Source organism: Falco punctatus (genome assembly GCF_963210335.1).
Source record: "Falco punctatus genome assembly, chromosome: 4".
NCBI lineage: Eukaryota > Metazoa > Chordata > Aves > Falconiformes > Falconidae > Falco > Falco punctatus.
Window position 1 is genome coordinate 90,089,313 of NC_137583.1, and position 26,230 is coordinate 90,115,542.

Below are 26,230 nucleotides of genomic sequence, written 5' to 3' on the forward strand. Positions count from 1 at the left end.
AATCACAGCTTGTTTATCTGCAAAAAGCTGAGACTTCAGTATCTTTAGTGTTGAGGAAACAGAATCTTCCACATACAGACATGATAAACTCATGTTAGACCTTCTCTTAAAGAATTTAAATGTTGAGTGGACAGGATAATTTTTTCACTTTGGAATATTGTTTAAATGTTAAGTAACTTCCAAAACCGGCGTTATCTGGTGTTACAGATCATGTACTTTCACAAAGAGGCAGAAACATTTCAGTGTGACCTGTCATCTATCTACTGGAGCATCTCTGCTCTGTCTTTGTGTCTCAAGAACTTGTTTTCTACTGCGTTATTTTTGTGGCCCTAGAAATTGCACCTTTCCAACCCTGAAATATTGTTAGAAATAATGGAAGTAATAACTGAAAACTAAATGTATTTATCACAGTCAATAAAAATTCAACAGGAGTTCCAAAGCAAGATGGGAATATATAATGTAATTACTTTATCCCTTGAATTGTGCTGAAGTATTTTCCAACTTGCAAGGTAACTCTGAAGGTGCAGTAACGAACAGAACACTTAATGTGTGGGTGTTTGTATCAATACATTTGTTACATGTGTAGAGTAATTCAGGCTATATTGATACACAAAACTTACTGCAAAAGAAACAGAATAAATATGTACTATTTTCAGCAGAAGTCCGTTTTTTAAAAGCAGGCTTTTAACCGTTCTACTGTTTGCTGATTTTCTTTTAAAGCAGTCAATAATGAACTGGGAGCAATAGCTGGATCACTCTGCTTGTAGTTAAGGTTAAGCAGGTATGGGAGCAGCCTGACAAGTTACATGGTAGCCAGCTGTAGTTATGTAGTTAGTCTGTAGTAAGCAGTGTGTAAGCTAATTGATCTGTTCTTTTCAGTGTCTGTTGTCTGATGTTTTATGTTACCATTAGATAAATAAGAATTTCTGACACTTGCCATAAATTAAGTTTTTTTCTTAATGTCAGAAATAAAAGCTATGTCCAAACAATGCATTAAGATACACTCCAGATCACTTTTCGAGTATTTTACTCTGAAAACCAGTTCATGCTCTGATTCTTCTAGAGAAACAACTAGGAGTTGAAACTGGAGAATTTTATATTGCTACATCTTCAATTTAGAAAATTTATACCCATTTTTTTAATGCTATATAAATAAAGGAGTTTTCTATATGAGAAAATGCAGGTTATGTACTTCAGAAAATGGTTATGTCAATTGCTTAGAATAGTAACTACATTGTATCTAGTACTTAAAGGGAGCCTTTAAACTGCAAGGAACTAATTTACATCTCTATTCAAAATCCTTGGGATTTAAGTAAATAGTAATTTTAATTTGGAAATGTATTTCTCACTTCAGCAGTGAGAGATACTAGTGCAATGAAGTAACAAACTGATGCTGTGGTCACTTTCAAAAAGTGCAGTTCTTTTTTTAGCTATACGATGCTAGCTTTGTATTTTATAAAATCACTGTATGAAGTGTGGCAGGTGGGGAATAAAGCTGACCAATACAGTTCATTTATGAGAAACAACAAATTATAAAAGCTTGATTACTTCAGCTGGCCATCAACTAGGACTTTTCTAATGCAGTCAGCTGGAAAAAGAGACACTGGTCACTTAAAGGAGGTAATGTTCTTGATTTGCATCTTGATCTGCTAGGAGGAACTCGGGACAGGGACACTTAAGAGAACAGAATTTCCTTGGGCTTTATTTAACTAGTAGGATCGGGATCTGGGAGCAGTATCACTATTCCATGCGGTTCATTCTTTCAGTAGGTTCCAATACGACAGAAGGAAGAAGTGCAGGTTTGTACTTGATTTGGCTACTGTCGCTTCGCAGGTGGTGTGCAGTCATCGGGACAAGCAGAGAGAGTTCCTGGCGGTAGGCACCGGTGGCCAGCTGCGGCTAGGCGGAGGAAGGGGGGCCTGGCCGGGAGCAGTGCTGCAGCGGGGGGAGGCCGGAGGCCGCGGGGATGCAGTAACGCACGGCGGGCACCGGCTCGCGTTTGGCGCCGGATGGTCTCAGGGCCCGATGTTGTTACCTGAACTTCGCAGACCCAACGCGCCGTGTTTTTTTCTACCCAGCTGGAAGTTAAAGCCCGAGGCTGGCAGGTCTCCGGCCTCGGGTAATGTCCTTGCTCCTTAAAGGCTTGTCGGTATGAAATACACGTGTTTAGTTGAGGCCCCGCGCCGGGGAGGGCTGGGGCCGGCGGCGAGGCGGGTGCGGCGCTGTCCCCGCCCGGCGGCCCCGCGGGAGGTGCTAGGCCGGGCCGAACCGCGCCGGCCTGGGGCTCCTGCCGCTATCCGGGGTGCAGGTGGCCGCCGCCGGGCTGTAAGTACGGGCTGCGGGTGCCGGGGAGGGAGCGGGGCTCGGGAGCGCCCGGAGAGGTGCTGGTAGCGCCCCGGGGGTGTCTGGGGAAGGGGGAGGCTTGGCGGCTGGTAGCGCCCCGGGGGTGCCTGCGGAGGGGGGGCAGCCCGCCGAGTCCTGCTGCCACCCTGCCGGGGAAGGCGTGTGGGCTGAGAGCAACGCGCCGGGGCCGGCCGCCGAGGGTCCGCCCGCATCGCCGGGACGGGCCTGGGGCAAGCGCCGAGGGCACCCTGTCCTCACCTAAGATGGCGCCGCGGCCTCCCCGGCGCCGCTCTCACGTGATGGCGGAGCGGTGGGAAGGGGCGGAGCGGTGGGAAGGGGCGGGGCAGCGTGAGGGGAGGGGCGGGAGGGGCGGCGGTCGCCGCCGAGGGGAGGTGCGGGGTAGCGCAGGGGATGAGGGGCCGGGGCGCGCGGGCTGGCGGGCTCCGTATAACGGCGAGCGTTTGTGTTAGGGCCTTCATTCCTCCCCCCCTTCATCTGAAGGAGTAGTTCCTCTTCTGAGGCTTTGTGCTTGGTAGTGAGGCCGCCTCGCAGTTGTGCTGAAGTAATAGTTGGGCTTGTGGGTTTCTTCCTTACTTCCACTGAAAAACTGGAAGCAAGCTTTGTCTTGAAGACTTTTTATGTGTGTAGAAGTTGAAAGTGTTGTGGTGAGAGGTGCCAAAGCAGCAACTGTGGGGTTTTACTCGTTTTACGTATAAGAGTAAACCTGTGGCGATGGTGAGGACTCTGGAGGGAAAGGCTGATGCCAGTGGCTGCCCTGACCCAGGAGAGAGCTGGTGGGTCATGTTGGAAGCCGTTAGGCTGCTTAGTTGAGAAGAAGGGGGAGATCTGGGGGATGCTGGGCCTTGACCATGCCAATAGCAGTTAATGCGGACTGTATTTGATCTTGTGCTTAATGCAAGGGTATTTTCAATTGCTTGAAGCCCCAGGCTGCGGGTTTTTGCAGGCAGAGCCTGTGGTAGGACACAGGCCGCATGATGTTGCTCCTTTTCAGCCCAAGCTGTGTTTGTCTTTCCCTTTAATGCCAGTTTGCTTCAACACTCAGCTTGGGACAAGATTATAGGAGCATGTGTCTGTACTTGGGAGTCAAAATTAATTAATTTCACTGCTCATAGTGGCAGTTTACCGCCTGTCATAAAAAGTGGTAATTGTCTTCTGTGTGGTATTGAATCCTACATTTTTCAAAACCAGCCCACATTCAGTTAAGTAATTCCTATCATGCTTTTCTTAGGAATGCATACTAAAGTAATATGGACGCAAAGGAATAGTCTTAACTGGATGCAACGCAGGAAATTTTTAGTAGAACTAGAAAACGCAGAGGTTTCTAGATCCTCCTGGCTCTAGAATTATGAATTGTAGTCTGTTATGATGCTGTGTGATGTTGAAACTTTGCCAGGAGGTTGTTAGGGGCTCATTCACTGAGTTGTGCAGGGTAGGTTGGAAGCTGGAGAGGACAGATCTGTGCTGCCTGTAATTGTAAAATACAGTGGGCTTCCTCTATGCTGTGTTAAAATACTTGCTGGGAGCCAGACTTCACAGTTCTTATGTGTGCCTGTAAGCATGGTGGCTAGTTTTTATATGTTAATGGTAACTGTGGTGAGAGGGAGAGGCAAGATTTGCCTAAAGCATCAACAGGATTTCTAATTTTGCTCTGAATGGCAGCTTTTCCAAATGACCTGTGAGAGTTGCGGTCTTACTAAGTGACTAACTCGGTGAAGGGCTCACGTGTGTGTGCAAAAAGCAAAAAATTACAAGGGGCGTATGGAGACTTGAAAGCTGCTGTTCTCCCTTGCTGAGAACAGAGGTCTTCTGAGGCTGCAGGCTGGACCCCCAGAGGCAAAGGAAAGGAATTGAACTCTTCAGTGGAACTTGTGCTGAGGTTCCTGATGCTTGTGCTTTACAATAGTGGTAGCTATTGCACTAAATCTACTGCAAAGCTCCAGAGTATGCTGTTGCAAAGACCTCTTTTGACTGTTTTTATTCTTGGTCATGCAATAACAGTTTTCTCTTTTGCTGTCACTTGGTAGGAATAATGTTTCCAACATGTCTGTGCAGTCGCTGCTTTGTGAAAGGATTGCTGTTGCCAAAGAATTGATCAAGAGAGCGGAAGCCCTTTCCAAGTCACAGAAAAGGAAAGTGGAAGGTGGGGCAAAACTATGTGGCAAACTGAAGGCCGAATTAAACTTCTTACACAAGGTGGAGGCAGGGAAGGTGGCCATTAAAGAATCCCATCTGCAGAGTACGAACCTTACCCATCTCCAAGCCATTATTCAGTCAGCAGAGAACCTGGAGGACGTTGTCAGTGTCCTGCATGCCTTTACTTATGAGGACAGGTTTGGAGACAAACAGACACTGGTGGTAGATGTTGTTGCAAATGGAGGTCACACGTGGGTGAAGGCCATTGGTCGGAAGGCTGAGGCTCTGCATAACATCTGGTTGGGGAGAGGCCAGTATGGTGACAAAAGCATCATTGAGCAGGCAGAGGACTTCCTGCAGGCAAGCCATCAGCAGCCAGTGGAGTACAGCAATCCCCACATAATCTTTGCATTCTACAACAGCGTGTCCAGTCCTATGGCAGAGAGACTCAAGGAGATGGGAATATCTGTGCGAGGAGACGTTGTTGCTGTGAATTCACTGGCAGAGCCATCTACAGAAAACAAGCACCTTAGTGCCAGTGAATCAGATGAAGAAGGCCCTGAACTCCTGCAGGTGACCAGAGTAGACCGGGAGAATCTAGTGGCCAGCATTGCTTTTCCAACCCAGATCAAAGTAAACACGTGCAGTAGAGTTAACTTGGACATCACTACCTTAATAACCTATGTCTCTGCTCTGAGCTATGGTGGCTGCTACTTCATTTTCAAAGAAAAAGTGTTAACGGAGCAAGCAGCCCAGGAGAGGAAGGAGAGAGTCCTGCCTCAGCTGGAGGAGTTCATGGAGGGGAAAGAGCTCTTCGCCTGTGAATCTGCTGTCAGAGATTTTCAGTCCATCTTAGAAACACTGGGAGGACCTGGGGAGAAAGAGCGAGCTGCATTGCTTATTAAAAGAATTAATGTGGTGCCAGATCAGCCGTCTGACCGTGCCTTAGGACTAGTGGCTAGTTCAAAAATCAACAGCCGTTCTCTAACCATTTTTGGGACAGGAGACACTTTAAAAGCCATCACCATGACTGCAAACAGTGGTTTTGTGAGGGCAGCGGCTAACCAAGGTGTCAGGTTCAGTGTTTTTGTCCATCAGCCACGAGCATTGACAGAAAGCAAAGAATCTGTTGCCACACCTTTACCAAAGAGCTGTCCACCTGATAATGGACTATAAGTCATTAAATGAGTTAGTCATTGAAATATTGCAGATGCTGCAGTGGAGGCATTGGAGAAATGAAAGAATCATAACAATACGTTTTTGGGTGTGTATCAGTGAAAGCAGTAACTGTAGCAGCGGGAGGGCTCCTCAAGGGATTTGCAATAGCTTTACTTAATCCTTGGGTGTTTTTTTTTTTTGTTCAGCTGGCCATTAATTTATTCAGTAAGGTAATAAGATTTCAGAGAAAATTGTTAACTGGCTTGCAGTATATTAATTGTATCCATCCTGATTAAAAAAGTTCATTTAAAGCACAGTTGCTGTTGTGCCCTTGTCATTTTTGTCTTTTCCAAGAGATTAATTTCAGCACCTTAGAAGGGCTTCAGTGGAACTTAAATCTTTCTTTCACCAGTCCTATTCAACTGAATTGTTTGTTACTTCAGAGGTACCTTGTGTACAGACCTGTACCTCTTTGGGTGTATGCTGTTTTGTGAAGACGTGACTAGTAGCCGTGAATAGAAACCAAATTAAACCTTCCTTCTTTTACTAAAGGAACCTCTATGTACACCATGTTACGCTGTTACAACAGCTTTGAAATACCTGGAGAAAGCAGTTGAAATCAGAGTTTATTGGCACTAATATGTTGTGACTCTTGGGTGAAACTGGACAGCTGGCAGTAGCAGGCCAAGGAGGCAAACCTGCTTCCCTGTTCTCTTAGCAAGTGCAAAGTCTTGCTGGGTGCAAAACCCGTCTTGAGGCTTCGAGTAACAGAATCCTTCTGAAGTGAGCCAGCATCCAGGTAGTTTTTGATATTAGTGAGCCCTCTGCGAAGGACTGATTGTGTACTTGAATTTGGCTTGGTTGCTTGAGGATTACCTGAAACAAAGCCTCACAGAGGTCCTTTAGTGTTGGCATGGTGGTGGAGGAGGAGGTTTGTGGGGCAGATTGTTAAATGGTAGTTTGCCCTATAGTAGAGAGAAGATTTTTCACTGTTGTTGTAATTGCTGGTTTTACTCACATGTGTAGAATAAATTTTAATTATTATTCACCCCCACAGGAGAGAGTTGCTGTTTTCGAAGTCTTTCTAATGTTTTCCTGTATGCTGTCATGATAGCACTTGCTATTTGATGTTAATTTGCATCAGGTTCCTAGTGGAAAATACTGAGGTGTCAGTGAACCTCTTGGCCCTGAGTGATGTATTTTATCAGGTCAGTGAAAGAGATACCCACTGAATGTGTTATAGGCTGTTGTTCAAAAGGATAGCATCATTGTGCAGTTTATAGTTCAAGCAAAGAATGTTCTCCTGCCTCTTGCCACTCTGCTCTAAATTTCTTCCTGAGTAGAAAGTAATTGTGGTGCTGCCCTTAGCTATAGTCTCTACCTATTTCTTTCTGTCTCCGGTACTCTGGTACACTCGACCGGTGTAAAGATACTGGCATGCCAGCAAAACCAATTTGCATGCCTCTTTCAGCTGAGTAAGCTTAACTCCAAGGAGCAAAAGCATACTTTTTGTTGGTATAACCTTTGCTCTGCTCTGTTCCTACTATGCCTGTAAGTTAACCTGTTAGGAGTTAGGCAGCATGAGGATACTGGTTGTCTTTACTTGTAACTGTTTACAATGCAGAGGGCAGTCTGCTCTTCACCTGGCCCTCATTTCTGCTAGTCACTGAGGTGGTTCATGGGGTTTGTTAATGTGGGTGGAACTGGATTTTGGTTTTTGCTGCTTCAGCATCCAGTCTTCTACCTGCCAGTTTCACAGTTCTCCCTTGGTGAGCTGTTCTAACAAAAACATCTAGCTATTTCCTACAGTCTTGACACAGTGTAACAAAACCTCATGGCAGGATACATCCCCCACTGTATCCATTAATTTTTCTGAAAGTTCTGAAGGGAAAAGGGGCCAACATAATGAAACAAAATAACTAATAAGTTGTCTGTGCTACAGAAACACAAGTCTGCCTTCGTAATTAACAGTGCAAGCTCCGTCATATAGGAGCTTAGGGAGATAATTGCTTTATCGTGGCACGATGGATTTACCAGGCCACAACCACAGATGCTGGTGAAATGTTACAGTGCTATAAACAGCTGGAAGGAGAGGTGCCTTTCATTTCTGCCATGAGAGCTCTTACTCTGGACATCACCCTGGGCACTTGTGTGATGTCTTTCCTTTGTGGTAGGTGTGGAAATACAGGTGGGAGAAGCTGTGGAGAGTAAGAATGAAGTGTGTCTCTCAAAACTGTGTGTGTCTGATACCAGAAGTCCTGAAGAAAGGTACAAGAAACCACCTAGTGAATAATTTATGAACAAACAACCTGAGTGAGAGGAGTCCTTTTTGTTTGCAATGCAGAGCTTTAAAAGCTGAGGTCCCAACAGGCAGCTTACTATTCATCACTGATTAAGCTGTTTTACAGTCTTACAGAATATACTTCAAGGTAAGTGCATGGTAACAGTGCACTTATGCATTGTAATTCATTATGGCCTTTTAAGAACTAATCCTTTGTATTTAGGCTACTTTTAATTTGCTTGCAGCCTTTCTGCCCTGATAAGGGTTTTGAACGAGTAAATAGGAGAGAGCTGCTTCCTGCTACAACTCTGAGACTGTATCCCATTCAGTCCTCTTGAATAGCCTCTTGGGCACCCTCTAAAGAGGTTTCCCCAATCCAAGGATGAGGGGGCAGTGACCTGCGCTCTGACATGGTAGATGACCCAGAGAAAGCAGTGAAAAGCAAGTGACTTGTGTTTGCCTAGATTAGAAGTGAGTGAGCTCCACTTGCTGTATTTCTTCACTCCTGCTGCTGCAGAACCAGCTGACTTGTTTTGTGTGACCATTAAGTGCTACTCTGTTTAAAAGCCTCTGTATCTGGAGCCATCATGTGATAATTTTTTTCATTACCAGTCATTTATGCCCAACACAGTATTAATTATTTAATCCATTTTCTTTTTTTTACTGATTTCTATGACCAAATAAGTGATATTTTAGGAATACAAAACTCTAGAAATTATCTCCATGCCAGTGTGCACCTTGAGAGGTTTTTTATGTGTCTCCCTGTTGCAATAAAAGTTCAGAATGTGGACTTTTATTTTTTAATAAAAAAAGGTATTTTTACCTACAATGGTTTTCTGGCTTATTGGTCAAACAGGAGTGCAATGCTGACAGAGTGTAAGAATTGCTTGATAAGATGAAACCTGAAACTGAATGCTGACTTGTAACCAAAATGTGTTTTAATTGTCTTATCTGGTGGCTTTTGTATTTTCTTCTAAGATATTGGTGATCTACATATATAAACCAGTGTTCTGGTTTGGTGCATTTAGAGCTTCTATTTAATTTCACAAATGGGGGATAAGACGTGGGACTTCCCTTATTTATGACTTTATAAATGAGTAATCAGAAGATACCCAATTATGTTTGAAATTAAGTTGAAAAAAAACCAAAACCCAACACTGCTTATCCTTTCTTTCCAGTATCACACAGCTGCTTTGTCTACACCGCTCCAGGCACTCAGGGATAGGGACATCTTCCTTGCTGCTGTGGTTTTTTTGTTTGGTTTTTTTTTTCCCATGGAATTTGTCAGCATGACGTTCTTTGGCAAAGATGGATTCCCAAACTGTTTTGGAGAACCTTGTTCTTCTGGCACTTTCTATTTTATGTTACCTCTGTATGGTTCCATGGTCTCCTGAGGACAGCCAGCATTGCTTTTCTGTGCAGCGCTCAGCCTGTTCTCTGCTCCAACAGTAAGATTACCAAACAAGGAACGTTGCGATTGATGTCAGGCAGTACAAAGTACTGGCATCGTATATGAGAAATCAATAGGTAAGTTAAGCAGTTAATACATTTGTGTGTCTAATTTAGCTTCTACGGTTTTGTCAGAAAAAGGTTGTGTTTCAAACTGTTCCCCTCACCTGGTGATGCCTTCAGCAGACTTAAAAGCAGTCTGCTGAATTCCTCTGGAGCCTGTCTGAAAACTTTCACAACCCCGTTCCTAGTTCCTGAAAACTGAATGTAGGCTTGGTTGCAACAAAAATAAAACTAGAAAACACAAACATCAGTTGTTCTAAATAACTTTGGAGGAGACTTCGAAAAAAATACCCTAAAATCTTTTTTTGTTAAAGTGGTGCGAGGAAAGGGTTTACAATGACAGAGCATGTAGTTGCAATGACATTTTTTATTTCAGGTTATCATGCAAGCAAAACAGCACAGGTCACCTGTTACCTAATCAACCTGGTAAAGTAAGCAAGAGTTAGATTGGATTCTTGACCTGCAGGCTGTGGTTACAGTTTTTCTGCAAGCTGTGGTTTTAGGAACTGCTCTGCCATCCAGCTTGCTGCGGGCACTGTCTATGTGTTCTTTTATGGTGAAATCAACTCTGTAAGTGCATGTGGCTGTTGCTTTTCCATCAAGTTTTAATGTTGCAGTTCATTCTGGAGTAAAAACAGAGAGAGTGAATGTAGAACTACTACTTCGAGTGACAGAACTGCTTGGAATTCTGGCTTTGGAGCTTTGCAAATTGTTTCCTATGAACACCATGGAAATTAAGATTGTTCCTACATCCTATTGTAAAGAACAAGCAAACAAAAAGACACCCCTCCTCAAGCCTTCGTTGTTCAGAAAGTCCTTCTGTCCATTTAAAAGATCCTTACTTATAATGTCTTATATTAACTTTTCTTTAAAAAAATCACAAAGAAAACCCAATTCCCCCAAACCAAACCAACCAAATAAAATAAAAAACAGGCAAAAGAATTAACAACATCTGATAATGAAGCTGTGTCCCTTTATCCATTAATGAGGCTGAGTGCATGATAAAGCAGCTCACTGTGGTAATAAGAAACATGGAGACACAGGGCACAGAAGTTTACACTGCAGTGTAGGTACCAAAATCCAGGGGCTAGAGAAGCAAGTAGCATGAGTGCTTGATAGTATTTTTTTTTTTTTCTGAGGTTCATCACCTCCACTTACTGAAGTATTTGAGGTCTTAACACTGCCCTGGTGCTAACAGTAGTGAAGGTGATGGAATTATGGAATTTCTTGAGCTTATTGTAAACTGCCATAGCATTTCCTTGCATTGGTGGTAGTAATGCTGTCTAATTTCAGACATTGCTCCATTTTCTGAAATCACACTGGACGTAGTATTATGATTTCCAGTTTTCCTAGCACAGACATAGTCCTAAATACAGTCAGTAAGTGGGAGAATCGAAGCAAAAACATTTCAAAGGAAATGTTTACAAGGTGAAACACTCTCCAAAGATGAGGCAGCTGATGGGAACATGAGTGAATGAATATGGAAGGTTAAGTCGGTGTCAGATTGTCCTGCTAGCCAGACTAGAATCATGGCAAGAATTGGCAAAGGTGGGGGAAAAGTAATTTTTTGGCATATCCTCTTCCATGCTGTGTGCCCTGCTGTGAGCTCTGGAGAAGTACTGATAGCTCTAAGGGACAACGAGTAGAGCCTTTGAATGTGGCACTGTTCAAAATGAGATCTTTGGGTGAGGTATCGCACAACCTCCTTGCAGGTGAGAGCTCCTTATAGACGGATGATATGACAGACCCTCTGCTGCTTTGCAGGCACTGAATTTCTGACGACTCTTCAGGTTTTTCTTCTGTAGGGGTTAATTTGGCCCATCTTTATGGAGATGAGGTTTACCAGAGTGAAATGTCACTGAGGCAGACCACAGGCCTTCATAACAATTAAACTCTACCATATAAATCTGGTTTGGTTTTGATTTTTGTTTGTTTGTTGTTTTGTTTGTTTGTTTGTTTGTTTGTTTTTTTCCCACATCAAGAATGCACATTATAAGACAGCATTAATTAAATCCACAAGAAAAACCTCTTTCATGGAGAGGGGGGGTGCGACCCCCTTACTTCACATACAGCTGTAAAGTCATTTATCCATAATAACACTGTTCATCTTAAGGAGTCTCAACTTCCTTTCCATTACTAGCCATTTATTTATGTTTTGTGAAGGAGGAGAGGAGCAGAAGGTGGCTAGATCTCTGTCACGTCATAGAGCCTACCAGACACAGACTATAAGGAAAAGAAATATTTTTTACATTATGCCTCATGAGTGCAGGAAAGGTAGGGGCACTGGAGTAACAAAATTAGGATAGCAATAACATGGACAATCAAAGACAAAATGGGTCTTACCAGATATTTCAGTGATTGACTCCTGAGTTGGTTCAGTGCTTGGCTCCACACTCGGCTTGAGGGTGGGTTCAGTACTTGGCTCCCCGCTCAGCTCCCAAGTGGCCTGTTCACCTTCTTGCACGCCAGTATTCCCAGCTTGTTCTGTGCCTTCCTCCTTGTAGCGGTCTCTGCTGTAGTCCAGGGGGAGCTCTGTGCTTGGTTCCACGCTGGGGTCTCTGCTTTGCTCTGCTCTTGTTACCTCAGGCACAGGGATATCTACAAATAAAATGAAAGGAATTTATGTCGATGAGGAGGATGGTTTGAAAAGCCAAGTTACTTACGGGGCTATCTAACATGTTCATAGCTGCTTTTATAGATTAGAGAGACCAAGCAGGAGTTTGAGGAGAGGGAAAAATAAATCTGGGAATAAGTGCACTCTGGAATGTGAATCTCATTTCAAATTGACAAAGATTGATTTGCCAATACATTTTTGACTCACCTCCTGCCTTCACCAGATCGAACAGAATCAGAGCCAGCAGTGCTGAAAGGATCGTCATCTTTTCCAGCATGGTTACCTAAATGCAACGTTAAGCACAAGCGTTTAGAGTGAAACTTGAAGTACGTATTGGACAGAAAGCCCTGGGTATTTAAAGGTAAGCTCATATCTCTGTGCGCTTTGGCATCTTCTCGAAAATAACAGGTTGCAAAAAGCAACATCCAAATTACATTCTCAAAATGAATTTAGGACCCATCAGGGTTTGTAATCAGTCAGTTCCTGCCCTTGCTACAGGGTGAGATAACCTTTACTGCAAGCAGTAAAGGACATTGAGGGCAGAGAGGTGGGGCAGTGGTGGCCCCAGACTGCAGGAGCACCAACAGTGGTGTCACTGCGTGCCTCTGGCAATGCTGGTTTCTCAAAGCAATTGATCCTGTTGGTTTTGAATGAGAATCTTCAAAAATCCTTTGATGTGACACTTGACAAACTGAATGTGCCTCATGGTAACAGGTGAAGGGTGAGGTGGGACAAAAAAATGCGCAGCTGGCTTCTTTTTTTTAAGGAAGTAATAACAATGTGAAAGAACTGTCATGTTTTGGTCAAGGCTGGATGAGCATTTCATTGTGAAACCTTCCTTTTTCCTTGTTGAATACTTGTGTGTTTGTGCATGTGTGTATCTAGCCTGTCATATCTCAGCCCCAAAGTGATGCATTTTAGGGGTTCGGACAAGTCTCCGGAGAGGAGCCAGCTCCTTTGGTGTAGCCAGCAAGGCACAATCATTGTTCCAGGAGCATTTCTGATGCAGAAAAGATGCTCTGTTTGCATGGATGCAGGTCCCCATGACCTTCCCCATTACCGCTAACCAGGGAGGTGGGTCATGGCAAGACCCTGGGAAATTGTGGCAAGTGTAACAAGGTTAATTATGCTTCAGGGTCTGCCAGGGGAGTGGTGGACCTCAGGGCTGTGTGTTCAACTCTGTGATGCAGATAGAGAACTGTGAGCCTGATTCTGCATATTACATTTGTATGAGTGAGCGGTGTAATTGCTATAACTAGCAATTCTGCAGTAATTAGCAGAATTAGGTTCATGTCAAATCAACATAAAGGAATTTAGAATCTGGCTCTCTAAGATTATTTTTTCCCCTCCCATTTCCCTGATTTCACTTGTTTAATATTGCATCAACTTAGTTTTTCAGCACAGTGTTTCTTTCAAGTTGCTTCTACCTCTAGGGTTTGCCTGAGGCATTATTCCTCTAATCAAGCTTTTTATGGTGCAACAGAAGGATTTCATTTTTTTCTTCAAGTGAAAAAGAAAAACTGATGCCCATGAACACCTACAGATGCTGCAGTAAATTTCTCCTGTGTTATTTGTTTCAATTGAAGTTTGATGTGTAGCATTTTCTTTTTTTTCAAATGTGAATGGAAGACTTTGTCGCTGAGTCACCTGTAAGAGGTAACAGCATGATGCAAGGGTCAGAAATCTGCTGATAACTATTTGCAATGAGCAAGATTCCTCAGTTAGAGACTAAGAACTCTTGTTTTTCATTCTTGAAAATATTTTTCTAATGCACAGTTGTTTTCACGAGGTAGCGGTGGGCCTGCTGTTTGTGAAGAAAGAGCAAACAAATTTCAGTTACTCTACTGAAACAGATATATTCTGTATTCTAAAATACTCTACTGAAATAACTGAAATTTCAGTTATTGCTGTGCAAGGAGAGAGAAATTGTCATGTTACTCATGTTTCTAAAGTGTTTATCTTCCCTTCTCACAGGGCTCACTGAGCAAAGTTGCCCATCTCGCTCTTCCCAAATCTCTTCTGCTCCTTTCATTGTTCCAGTTTCTAACAACTTGGAAGCATAATTGAATTTAAGCATTTTAAGGCAGCATTGCAGGTTAGTTGTTTGTCTGGAGACAAAGTTAGATTCACTAGTTTTTCACTGTTGCCGGTTGTATTGTTAAGAATTGTTAAGGAGCAATCTCAAATAGTAATCAGGGGATACATTTTGAGTAGGAGTTCTTACTGTTTGTTTTTTTTGGTGTTTTGGTGGGTTTATTTTGGAGGGTGTTGGTGGGTTTTTTTGGTTTGTTTTTTGGTGGTTGTTTTTTTTTTTTAGAATTAGTACAGTCTGTTACTATTCAGTATCTTCAGTGACCTGAAATTAAATACAGTTAACATTGCTGAAAGAATCAACAAATTAAATGAGAATCCTGAAGAATAAATAATGGTGAGAACAGAGGTGTGTTACAGGTTTATTGCATTTAGTGACAATTTTTTCAATCAGCCCCAGCCATCAAGGCAAGTTACATGTACAGGATAAAGGAATAAAAGCCGTACTTAAGCAATGGAGGCTATGTCTTCAAAAACAATCTTTCTTGAACTGTTTCTTTCCCCAAATGCCTGAACATGGCCCTCAGTCCAAATATTAATTACAGAGTATAACCAAGTCAGAGAGGGTAAAGAAAAAAACTATAAATGTTTATTGCTGGAAAAAATCCCTCCCTATGAAGGAAGAAATCCTTTCAGATGCCCAATCTATTTATTTTATCAAAAAGAAAGATACAGGAGTGACTTATGGTTTGCAGTTTCATGGGGAGGGGGAAAAAATAAAAATGCTAGATCCTAAAGCAGTCATTAATGGAATGGACAGAAGCATAACCAGCGACTGTGGCTTGATGCCAAAACAAAATTAATGATTTAGGTACTAATCACTAGACTTACTATGCGGGAACTGAGTGGTATTTAAAAACCTGATGGATTTAAAAAGAAACCTAAGCATGATTACCCAGCAATTCCTCTTAGCCTTGTGGTCACTTGGGTCTCAGTTGTCCAGATTATGTATTGATACTGGACTCGGGGAGAAACAAACATGACTTTACAACTATGGAGATGGATCACCGCCTTCCTCTGTGCGGTGGTAGATGTTTGGTCTCACTTATCATGCAGAAGGTTACAGCGTACCAGGCACGTTTGTATGCTATGTTTGGCTCACTCGTGTGCAGAAGATGGAAAGCTGTGCAAATATCCACAGAGCATCTTTAGTCAGAAAAATAAAAGTGAACTCTGAATTAACTTAAATTTACTGAGATTTGAAGGATACCTGATAGAAACCTGATACTGACTGAAACTGTTTGCTCTTCCCTGGAGTAGGATCAGTTGTGATGATACTGTTTTAGACCATCTCTGTGGAGGGACAACTTCACTCCTTCTCTGTACTCATTCAGTCCAGGCGCCTTGATTGACATGGAGACTGGCACCTGGAACTCTAGGAGGTGTGAAACAAGCAATTCTTCCTTACAAATCTGTGCCTGTGCAATGGCTGGAAGTCAACACTTACTTTGCTTTTTAACAATCCAGTGCAAGTGTTCCAAAGGTATGCAGTGCAGGCAGGCACTGTGCTGAGAGGTTTTGACAGCAAGTAATGGTAACTGAAGCAGGTTGTGATACATAGCCTCCCTTCCCCCTCATCTCCAAGTTGGGAAATGTAGTGCAGGGTATTTATTAAAAGCATTTTCATGTACTAAAAGTATTGTGAATAAATGATACTAAAATATTTTTTTTAGAAATCTACTGCTTTCCTCAGCTGATGGTTTTTTATATTTTTTTTTTCACCTGGAAGCAAGCTGGGGCCATCATATAAAACTCTGTGGAGCTAGGTTCAGAATAAGGGACATTGTCAGATGGTGGAAAAACTAGTTGTCAGAAGTTTATGCAGGGTCAAGAGAACACTGCCTATAAAAGTAAAACTGACGGTAACTAAATACATGGAAGCAACATCCAGCCCAAGAGATCCTCAGATGAAAAATAGGATCATAGGGTAATTCAACTTGGAAGGGATTTCAGGATGTCTCTAGTCTAATATCCTGCTGGAAGGAGGGTCACCTAGCTCATACCAGTTTACTCTGAGCTTTATTCAGTTTGGTTTCAAAACCCTCCAAGGACAGAGCCCGCACAACCTCTCTAGGCAACCTCCAATGCTTGACCATCCTCATGGTGAAAAAATATTCTCTTATATTCAGTGTGAACTTACCTTGTTTTGATTTACACCTGTTGTCTTTCATCCTCTCATTGAGTACCACTGTCAAGCCTGGCTTTTGCTAACCCTCATAAATAGCTGGGAAGTGAGAGAATATTAGTTGGAGGGACATATTATATGTATTTACATGCATATAATATAAATACTTCTGAATTCTTACTTTTCTCTGGGCATCAGCTTATGGCCACCTTTGCAAACAGGGCTAGGTGGATTGTTGGTTGGGCTGGGTTATGTTGAATGTATTGACTAGGATCCTTTGTTGGGCTAGTATAGGAGAGAAAGATGTTGATCCTAATTTGAGTATTTGAAACAGCTTCAGAACACTTAAAAACAAATGTAGCTGGTTATTTTCATCACTGTTTCAAAAATAAGCAAATTCTTCTACTGTTGTGTTGTTGGTTTTGGGTTTTTTTTAAGGTGTTGCAGGAGGCAGCATAATTTTTAGTTCTGCAGTCTTATTAAAGGAGGTCATTTGGGAAACAGTTTAATTTACAGGAGTAGGCTCAGTGCTGAAGACCTGTGAGATTAGATTGCACAACAGAAGACAGAAACTACTGTTTTAAAAACAAGCACTTTTTTTTTTTTTTTTTTTTAGCAAGGACCAGATTTTCTGGAAAGGTGAAGGATGCTAAATTCTTTCCTTGTGAGCTGAGAATTGTAAGTGCCCTAGGGCATCTTGTGTCAGATATAACTATTTATGTTTTGGGAAAAGGATCTGTGATAGTGTCCCTTCAGGTACTTTATTTGTATTTTACAAAGAGTTTTTTGCTTTTTAATGGAGATCAGTTTGGGAGAAAAGGAAAGTCAAAGATTCTGTTTCTTCCAAGTCAAATTCCAAAGGAAGAAGAGCTTTGTGGACTATACTTAGTGCTTAATGTTCCAACAAGCTTCTGGAGCTGATTTGTTGTTGTTTTTTGTCAAGAAGGCAAATCTTGGCCTTTTCTGGAGAATCTAGGAAAAAAATATAAAGTCAGGATCTTTTGCATATACATAAGAGTAGGCTGAGTTACATATCAGAAGCTCTAAATATAACTGAAATAATGTTTTGTGATTCAGGCCAGACTTTCAGCACTACTTGGTACCCAGCTACCTTTTTTCCCTAGAAGTCCAATGTAATTTACAAAGATGAATAAGTTTTTATCACTTTGCAGCTGGGGATACTGGAGCACAGACAAGGCTACAAGACTGAATGAATGGTACCCTGCTGCTTCTCAGGGATATCTCAAAATAAATTTTTTATCTCCATTTTTCCAGAGATTTTTTTTTGTGGGGGAGAGAGGTTGGAGCCATGAAGAGGAGGTGAAGGAAGTCATGAAAAAGAAAGATGTTATGGAAAGTTAAGGTACCTGTGGTAGATCAGAAGGAACTGGTGCTTTGAGCGTGTGTTCTTTGTAGGCCATGTCTACAGTTCAATGTAGTTCAACTCAAGAATGGTAAAGTTGAACCAGGTCCAGCTGTCCTCATTTGAGCCCTGCACAAAGTTGTGCTCCACTTTTATCACAGGGAGGGTAAAGAAGGCATGCAGTAAGCTGTTATTGGACAGTTTGCCCACAGAGAGCCTTTTTTTCTAGCTGTCATTAATGAGGTGTTTGGGAAGACCCAAATCCTATGTTTGTTTCTGATCATTGTAGGTGTAATTTGGGTTGTCTGATTCTATCACATAGCATTAAGTGCTTTTGGAATCCCGTTATATTTTTTACTTTATTAAAATCTCTGATGGTGATTTCCATGTATCAATGGAAAAGTGGATGAAGTGATTGAGAAATTAACCCATGATGCATGGTCAATAGCAAGGTGGAGAGTTGATCTTTACAGAAGATCTGTCAGAAGTCATGTCTTTTATGTGTCTTCATTTCTAAAGACATTTCAGAGCTGGCTTTGGTGTTTGACTGGCTAAATCAGCCCCGAGGTCTGCTGTGTAAAGAGAATATCCAACTGCTCAAGTAAGGCAGCTTTAAGCCACTTCAATGTGTAGAAGAGGATGATCTGGTTCTGTTTTAATGAAATGGTCATCTCCTAGGAGCGTTTCATGCAACTTCCAAAGAGAATCGTGTGCTCTCTATTTAATAACCTGCTGCTGTATCACCTTGTCATTAGGTAATGTAACCTAATGTAACATTATTGGATGAATGTAATGAAAAGCCTGTAGATAAGGCAGCTCCTCTAAAGCCATAAAGACAGGGAAGATGGTTTATACCTCGCCTTTTCTGCTCAGTCTTTCAGTTTATAAGGACGTGGTAGGGTGGGAGCATATGAAGCTGTGTAGCCCTTGATTCCTCTGTAGAAAGCTTCCACATTACTTAAGAACCTCACTTTGACTTCCTGTTAATTGTACTAGCTCTAGGAGTGAAGTAAATGCCTGAGCACATGATTCTTTACTTTTCCTGCCCTTTATTGGGGGTTACTCTAATTTTGATGATGTAAATTTGGATTCTTACATCTGAACTGATATAAAAATCTTTACAGAAGCTCCTATTTAATTTTGAGAGGTGCAATTTGGTACGATTTAAATCAGATTGGCTTGCGACTTCCCTGGATTGAACCTGGGTAAAATAATAAAAGATCTTTCAACCAGCTTAACTAACAAAACAGAGATACCACCCAAAAAAAAAGTCTTGATTCCCTCTCCCCTTGTGCCCTGTGCTTTCTTTCTTGCTACCAATGGGGCTTAATTGCCTCCTGGGGAGCTGGTTCTGCTGATGTGGCAGAAAACTTTCTTTTCTTGCTACATGGAAGAATTAAACCACCTCAGTAGAGGTCAGATGAGCACTGGAGCTGATGTAGGGAAGCAGTGGGAGCACATGGCATCATGTCAGTGGCAGTGAGCTGCTCGGCCATCTCAGCTGACCTCATCTAGTTGCTCTGTAACTCACTGGAAAGGCGTAAACTGAAATGGTGGGTTGTAGTTACTCTTTTCTTTGTCTGTGTAATGCCAAATTGACAGTAATTAGTCCAAATGGAGCTGACGGTAGCGGTTTTAGGCCAGACGCAGTAAAGCTGTCTCAGCAAAGCCCCTGTGCAGATTCTGGCACTAGTGGGTTACGCAGCACCAACGCAAGCTGTGGATTGCAGGGTTACAGCTCAGAAGCACGTTCAGGGCTTCCCCCGAAACCTCATTGTTTTAGTGGAAACTCTCGTGTCACCCCAGCCTTGTCCTTGGTTGCTGAGAGTGCTAAGGGCTGGCATTTGAGAGCAGGCAGGAAAGTATGAGCCAGCAAAGCAGATGTGCAGTTTGCAAGGATATCCTGCTGGGGAAAGACAGACAAATAAGATTAAGTAATGCCTCAGTTTGGTAGAGTATTTAGTAGCAGATGCAGGCTTGGGTATTTTTCCTGGTTTTATCAACATGATAATTTCCACAATCTATTTTGTATTCTTGTTCCATGTCCTTTCATGTCCCAACAACGTCACATCCTTTTGGCCTTTCCTTTCTGTGTCTGTTTCTCCTGTCACTGTTTTGTAGATGCATGTTTGTCACCGTTTCACGTCAGCTTTAGTCTCCCTTTCATGGAGAGTCATCTGAAGGAGGTCAAGAGGGAAGGAGCTCACCTGAACTTTGCCAGGATGGAGTAGATAGAAGTATTTTCTTATCTGTAAAACTTCAGACTCTCCTCTTTCTGCCAGAAGGCAAAAATGCTTACTCAGAGATAATGTGACCCTACTCACCTGTTGAGATCTTTGGCTTACCCAGCTGCATATTTGACCCTGTAATGTCATGGCTTCCCACTGCCTTTGGGAGTTTCTCTGAAAGCAAGTGCTTTGTGTAGGGAAGGACCTATGGAACAACAAGTGCCATAGTGGCACAGATACCAGAGTTTGCCTGCTCTGTAAAGGGTTTTCACTGTAGTATCTAATTCCAGCAGGTTCTGAGAAAATGAAAGTGCTTAGCAGAGGCACCTCAGCTCTTCTGCAGGAGCCATGGAGAACACATCATCTCAGCTGAATGCGGAAGATGCAATGCAAAATGATTTTATTTTTTTCTTCTTTCACTTTTTCAAAATATTTCAAGGTTCTGTAGCTCTCTTAATAATTTTTAAGCTTTTTTGTGACACTCGAACTGCTGGCAATACTAATACAGCAAAGCAACATTGCCTGCAAGAATATCACTTTTGCTCATGAGAGGAACAAACAGAAATGTTGCTCAGAAATACACTGTATGCTTTAAAAATGGTTTGTGAGTAGCATAATAAAGTCATAGATTTCATGTACAGGAGGATCTTTCTTGTACCACGGAAGCACGGTCTATTATGAATTGCTTTCCCTCTTTTAGGAATCAGTATTGATGAAGCTAGTGGAAGCTGTCTTATCAGCTTCAGTAAGAGCAGCCACAAGGAGTGCCAGAGCTCATATTTTCTGCCTGTTTTTAATCTTATGTGAGCAAAGAAGTCATCTTCCTCCCCTTCTAGAATGTTCCTATTGTGGTAAATATCAGACCAATAAATTAGGTTCATGCAGCACTTTTGGTTCTCTGTGAATACCTTTTTGGTATGTGCCTTTGCTCAAGCTTCGTAACTTCATTGTTGGTGTCACTCTTGACAAGTTTTCCATATCAGCAGCCCTCGAGCACAGCAGCTGTTGGCTCAAGCAAGAGCTTTCTTTAGCATCTTGGTTATTCTCTTAGATGCGGGCTTGCATACCCATGGGTCCTGCTCAGCTTGCAGTCATGATATGTGCTGTTTATCTTTGTGAATGCAGGACTGGATGGGTAGGAAGGGTGTCTCAGCAGTCAGAGGGGTAGCTTGCACATACTCAACATGTGTTTTAATCCATAGTGAGTCCACTGGCACTAAACAGCACATGAGTGAGAGACCTCATCAGGATGTTCTTGTAAGGTGCAGGACATCCATCTTGAAATCACTGCCCGATTTCTACTGCATTTTGAGAAAGATTTTTTTATTTGGGGAGAGGAGGGATATTTTAGTAAAGAAGTCAATGATCATCTCTTTTGGGATGTTTACCAAAAAGGCTGTGCTAAGGCAATAATAGGTTCTGTACAATGTTGAGATCTATGTTTCACTCTGGCTTTGGTCTGCATAGTCATAAGGTTTTCAAAGGTATTGCTGTTGCTTGTTCCGGCCTGAAATGTATGGATTGGTTGTGCCAGTCTTGATTCTTTAAATGCTTAGGTTACTACTTGCCTGCCATCGGTAGAGAGGTGGGTTGTAGAGCTCATAAATTTCACTCCCTCTTCTCAGACTTCCCTTTGGGATTGAGATGTTTTAAAGTTTTTATGGAGCCAGTTGAGTTTTTTGGGTGGAATAGTTTTCTGCTGGAAAATATTAATTTGCCAGCACTGAAACATTCAACATTGCTGTGTTACTGTGTCAAAACATTTAATAGACACCAAAGAGGGAGGCAGGGCAGCCTGCGTGGTTTCCTGCCTATCTGCGCCCTGTTGGCTCCCGGGGAAAGCATTTATGCCTGAGCACTGGGGTGCCCCACTGCTGACTTACAGCCTCCCTAGGCGAGCTCCCTCAGTTCCTGATTGTCCTGGTAAATCATGGGACTGAAGAGCCTGTCTTGTGAGAAGGGACTAGAAGATGTTGGCTTGTTCAGCCTAACAAATTCAAGGCAGGAGGTGACGTGTTTTGCTGCTTGTGAACACATCAGGAGGGTAAACACTGTAGCTGAAGAGCTGTTTTAGGTGCTGGCACAGGGACAAAAAGCTTTATGTACATTTAGAGTGGAAAAGAGAGAAGGAGGATAATTTTGTGAAGAGCCTTTAGAGGGGAATAATGAACCAAAAGAACAAATGTTTAAGATGAGACATGATAGATATATGAAAGGGATTATGTGATCTGATGGGGATAACTGGGGGTGGGATGCAGTGATCCAAAATACCTCTTCTGACCTCCCCTCCCTGAGACAGAGCAAACTGGGCAAAAATGAATATTTCAGAATTTTTTCCTCTTGTAATTTTTACTACTTACATCCTGTCTTCAGATGATTTCACTTTCTCCTTGTTCTGCCCAGAGAGGAAGCGAAACGGAGTTTTCACAGAGGCAGGATTACATTTTACAGCCTGATCACTCCAGTGACATTGAGAAGGGTCTGTCTCTCTCGAGGGCCTTCTTGTTCTCTGTTGTTTGGTTATATTACTTTCCATAGTTAACAGCGTGAGGCCAGGAATGGAAATAATGGATAGGTTTGCACCACGGTGCAGCCTCTAGGTGGTACATACTCCTAGGTAATGTATATTCTTCCACATCTCAGCTTTCTTTAGGCTCTTAGAATTTGATATCGAAGCTTCTCTTATACCTGTATTTCCACCTGCAGTTATGCGTTTACTTTTAAAATCCAACATAAATTGGCAATGCTGCAAATAAGCTCTCCAGCATACCCCTATGCCTGACTTCTTGTTCCCACCCTCTGACTTTTGCCTATGTGACATTTGTCTGGCTATGCATTCAGGCAAGCCAGGGGAACTATTTTGCTGAAAAAGGACTCCAGACTGAAAGGCTGATTTCTGCCCTGGCTCACTGTGCAGTTGTGTGAATGCCCAAAGGGAAAGGATAGTACTGACTGTAGGAAGGCACAGGTGTGGAGGATGGACTACACTTCAGGAGCAACCTGGCTTTATCTCGTGACATTAAAAGTGACTGAGTTGCAATAAAGATTGAGGCACACAAAGCAGAATGGATGCCAGAGAAGGAGGCAGAGCTTGCCTTTCCCTTTTCAACAGCAGAGCTATTTGTAATGCAAGATTCTGACTCCCACTGGGGAGACAGGAAATTCTGGTCCTACACAGCTGTACTTAGTAGGTAAAGCTGTTGCGATTTGTGGCTAACCAGGTTAGCAGAACAATTGTGATTTCTGTTGAGAAAAAGCATTAAGGGACTATATTAAGGAAGAGATATTCTTTGACTTAATTAAAGTAGGTGTCATGGTCGGCTGGGAAAGCTGTGGTTCTTTTCCTGGGACTAGAAATTGAGCCCCTGTAATGCAACGTTTGTTTAATGCAGGTGTAAGTACTTTATAAGAAAATCCTGATGGATTCTGCTGTTTATGTGATACTGAAAGAGTTAAGAGGAAACTCTTGATCTCTGCTCAGCCTAGCAGCATCCAGTTCAAAAGATAAAAGCACCCCTCAGCATGAACCGGCTGCAAAATGTATTTGAAAATAAATTCTTTAATGCCATTTGTCATTATGAATTTATTTTCAAATACATTTTGCAGTTTGTTCATGCTGAGAGGTCCTTTTATCTTTGTAACTTCCAGACTGTGGGGCTGAACAGAATAGGTAGCTTTCCTTTTAAATAAAGTGGAAAGTATTGGAGCAAGATTATATCTGTCACAGATTATAATATTTATATGTATTTCTCAGCAAACCCAAATTCTCCAGGGACTCAGATTCGCATGAGGTCTCAGAGTCTTGGATTTTGTGTCTGGGTATGTGATTGCTTTAATGAAAGACAGTGCTGTTTGCATTTGCTCTACCGACACTCCGTTACACTTGGTCACATGTACATAAAAGAGAGTCTAAAGCTGTTTATAAGGATGATACTTCAGCTAACGTGGTGAGTCAATGTGTCATCACTCAGCCCTGACACTTAGGTTCAAACTTGGCAGTCCTAGCTACATCTGTTATGATTTGTTAGCAACCTTTTGATTAGGAAGTACCATAGCTAGCTGTAGCTTACATTCAGATGTGGAGTGCAGTTTGTGTGTTTCCCTGGCTTCTACCATTTTTTGTAAAGCATCAATTATTTTATATACTTAAAATCCTGTGAATCCCATCTGCTGGAAAATCACGAATCCCTCTTTTCTTTCTCAGAGGTACCAGGGGAAATGTAAAAGTCCAGATATTTTCAACAAATTTATAGAACAAATGAATATTGAAGCAAAAATTGTGCCTAGTGTTGGTTTCTGGAAGGTCCCAGCCTAGCAGCTTTGCCTACTTCACTGACATTGGTGGAAGATCTGGAGTCCCCCAGGAAGTCAGTTTTGTCATGTAAATGTTTAATTGCTAAACTCTTAGATTATTTTTTTTTCCTTGCAGCTCTACAGGAAGACTTTTTTCTCTATGCTTGGATGCTATTCCAGTTTTACTGCATCTTTCCTAACCTGGCTAAAGGGGAATTTGTTACATAATTTGCCACAATTATGCTCAAACAAAATTCTTGGATCTTGAGAAATTCATTGGGAAATATCCCTGAATGTGAAGAAAACAAAGGGGAGTAAGGGCTTCAGGATCTGACTTCTTGGCAGGTCCTGATTAATTGTTAATGGCAACAGTCTTTTAACAGAAATGGACACTTAAGTCAGGCAAACAGGACAGTACAGGCACTATTAATTCTTGTCTATGAACAAATGCTTTAGAAATGTCACTTTCTCTACAAAGTCGTATTGTGGGAATTATGACACCATCACTTCAATCTTTTTTATATTACATTAAAAAAGCTATGTTTTTTTTTCTCTGAAAATTTACCAAAAATAAGGTTATTCCAGCATTTCTCACTGAAGTCCACTGTATACACACAACAATCAAACAAGGATTTTTTTTTTCTTATTATTTTTGATACTGTGCTGACCTCTAGAGAGTCTAAGCTTGGTAACCATTTGGGAAGTAGAATTGAAACTGGATGTAGGACTTCTTGGGGGTTTTTAATCAGTTCAAACAGTTTGCATTCTAGTAGAGTTCTAACAGCCCTATTTTAAATCTCTATAAAATATAGTATGAAATAATCCTACATTATTGTTTTCATGAAATATATCCCAAGCACTTTAGGCACTGTAATGGAACTCAAGGTTAGGTCTGACAGCAGGTTTGTAAGCAGATGCAACAAGATGCTCCCAAAAGGGGATGGATGGTCCCGCTTCCCCCATTTCTCATCATCACAGGCATGTTTCTACCCTTGCCTTAGTGCAAGACTGTGTGATCTGCTATTGAAACTGCTCAGGGAACTAAAAGAAGACAGCCAGTGCCAGTGAGACGGTGGGAGCACACAGGCAGGACAGGGACTATGTGCTGAAAGGGGCAGCAGCCAGCCATGAAGTTGCTGTAGCTGCACTGTCAAATTGCACGCTCCATCAAGCAAATATGAGTGAGGGTTAGGTTTTGGGATAAGACTGTTTTCTTGCTCTTACTGGTTTGCATTCAACACCATAGACATGCTGCTTGGGTAGAATTGCCCTTTACAAACAGCTGCTCTAGACCGATGCAGATCAGAAGCCTTGTATCTGGGAAACACAGTTTTTAGGGGCTTTCTGGAGGCAATTTCTGTCATGAATACCTAAAAAAAAGAGAAGGTTCAGGTGATTACCTGGGCCACTTGTAGTTCTCTGATTTGCAAGCGTCTGATTTATTCAAAGCAGTGGAAACTTTCTCTCCTTCCCCTTTCAGGCTTATTAAAAACTATTTTTACTGTGGATTTTTTGGCCTCCGTTTCATTCCCTGCTTGGATTTCCAGAAGGTGCCCAGATCCCAGCCTTTACCTTTGCTGTCACTGTCCTTTTGAAAGGCTATCTGATGGTTATGTGGGCAGAACTAAGTCACCTGATTCTTTTCTCAAGTCAGAGATCCACCAGTATGTCTTTTGACTTCATCTGCTGGAGGTCGAGGGAAATGAACTGAGAGCAATTGGCTGAGAGTTTGGAGAAGAAATTTGAATCAGAACTGGGAAAAGTATCAAAGAAAAGAGTATGGATTAGCAAAAAAAAAAAAAAAAAAAAAAGTCATGCACTCCCAGAAAGCTGATCTGTGTCCCCATCTTAGAAAGGACTGAGACAGGGACAGGTTGGAGGTAACCCGGTGGGGCAGCCGAACTGAATGGTGGGAGACCCCGGGTAGGAGGTCTGTGAACTCTTGAATTAACATCCAGGGCAGAACCCAGAATTTCTATCTTTGACTTTTGGAAATGGCTGAGAAACTCACACTCTCATCCTCCTGTAGCACTAGCAGGAGGTTTTCTTACTGCTTCTCTCTCCCTTG

The 26,230-nt window shown here is 42.2% G+C and overlaps 3 protein-coding genes across 4 annotated transcripts in view; 2 read left to right on the plus strand and 1 right to left on the minus strand.

The window, feature by feature from the left end:
* Positions 1-594: 594 nt before the first annotated feature.
* Positions 595-5,971, plus strand: LOC308061734 (UPF0415 protein C7orf25 homolog). 2 transcript variants are annotated; one of them, XM_080382132.1, is made up of 2 exons: positions 595-2,119; positions 4,389-5,971. In XM_080382132.1, the coding sequence occupies exon 2, from the start codon at positions 4,405-4,407 to the stop codon at positions 5,671-5,673; it is 1,269 nt and encodes a 422-aa protein (XP_080238258.1). In that variant the 5' UTR covers positions 595-2,119; positions 4,389-4,404; the 3' UTR covers positions 5,674-5,971. The 2 variants fall into 2 exon arrangements, with proteins under 2 accessions (XP_080238258.1, XP_080238257.1); XM_080382131.1 differs by lacking the exon at positions 595-2,119 and adding an exon at positions 2,134-2,325.
* A 4,006-nt stretch (positions 5,972-9,977) lies between these two features.
* Positions 9,978-12,339, minus strand: LOC308061741 (uncharacterized protein; the record flags this gene model as incomplete). Its single annotated transcript, XM_080382142.1, has 3 exons — positions 9,978-10,071; positions 11,792-12,046; positions 12,270-12,339. 3 exons carry the CDS (start codon positions 12,337-12,339, stop codon positions 10,067-10,069), a joined length of 330 nt encoding a protein of 109 aa, XP_080238268.1. The 3' UTR covers positions 9,978-10,066.
* A 25-nt stretch (positions 12,340-12,364) lies between these two features.
* Positions 12,365-26,230, plus strand: part of GLI3 (GLI family zinc finger 3) — a 427,034-nt gene continuing 413,168 nt past the window's right edge. Inside the window, exon 1 of the mRNA XM_080382113.1 lies at positions 12,365-12,423. The gene's annotated coding sequence lies outside the window, so the exon portion shown is untranslated. The remainder of the gene's footprint in view (positions 12,424-26,230) is intronic.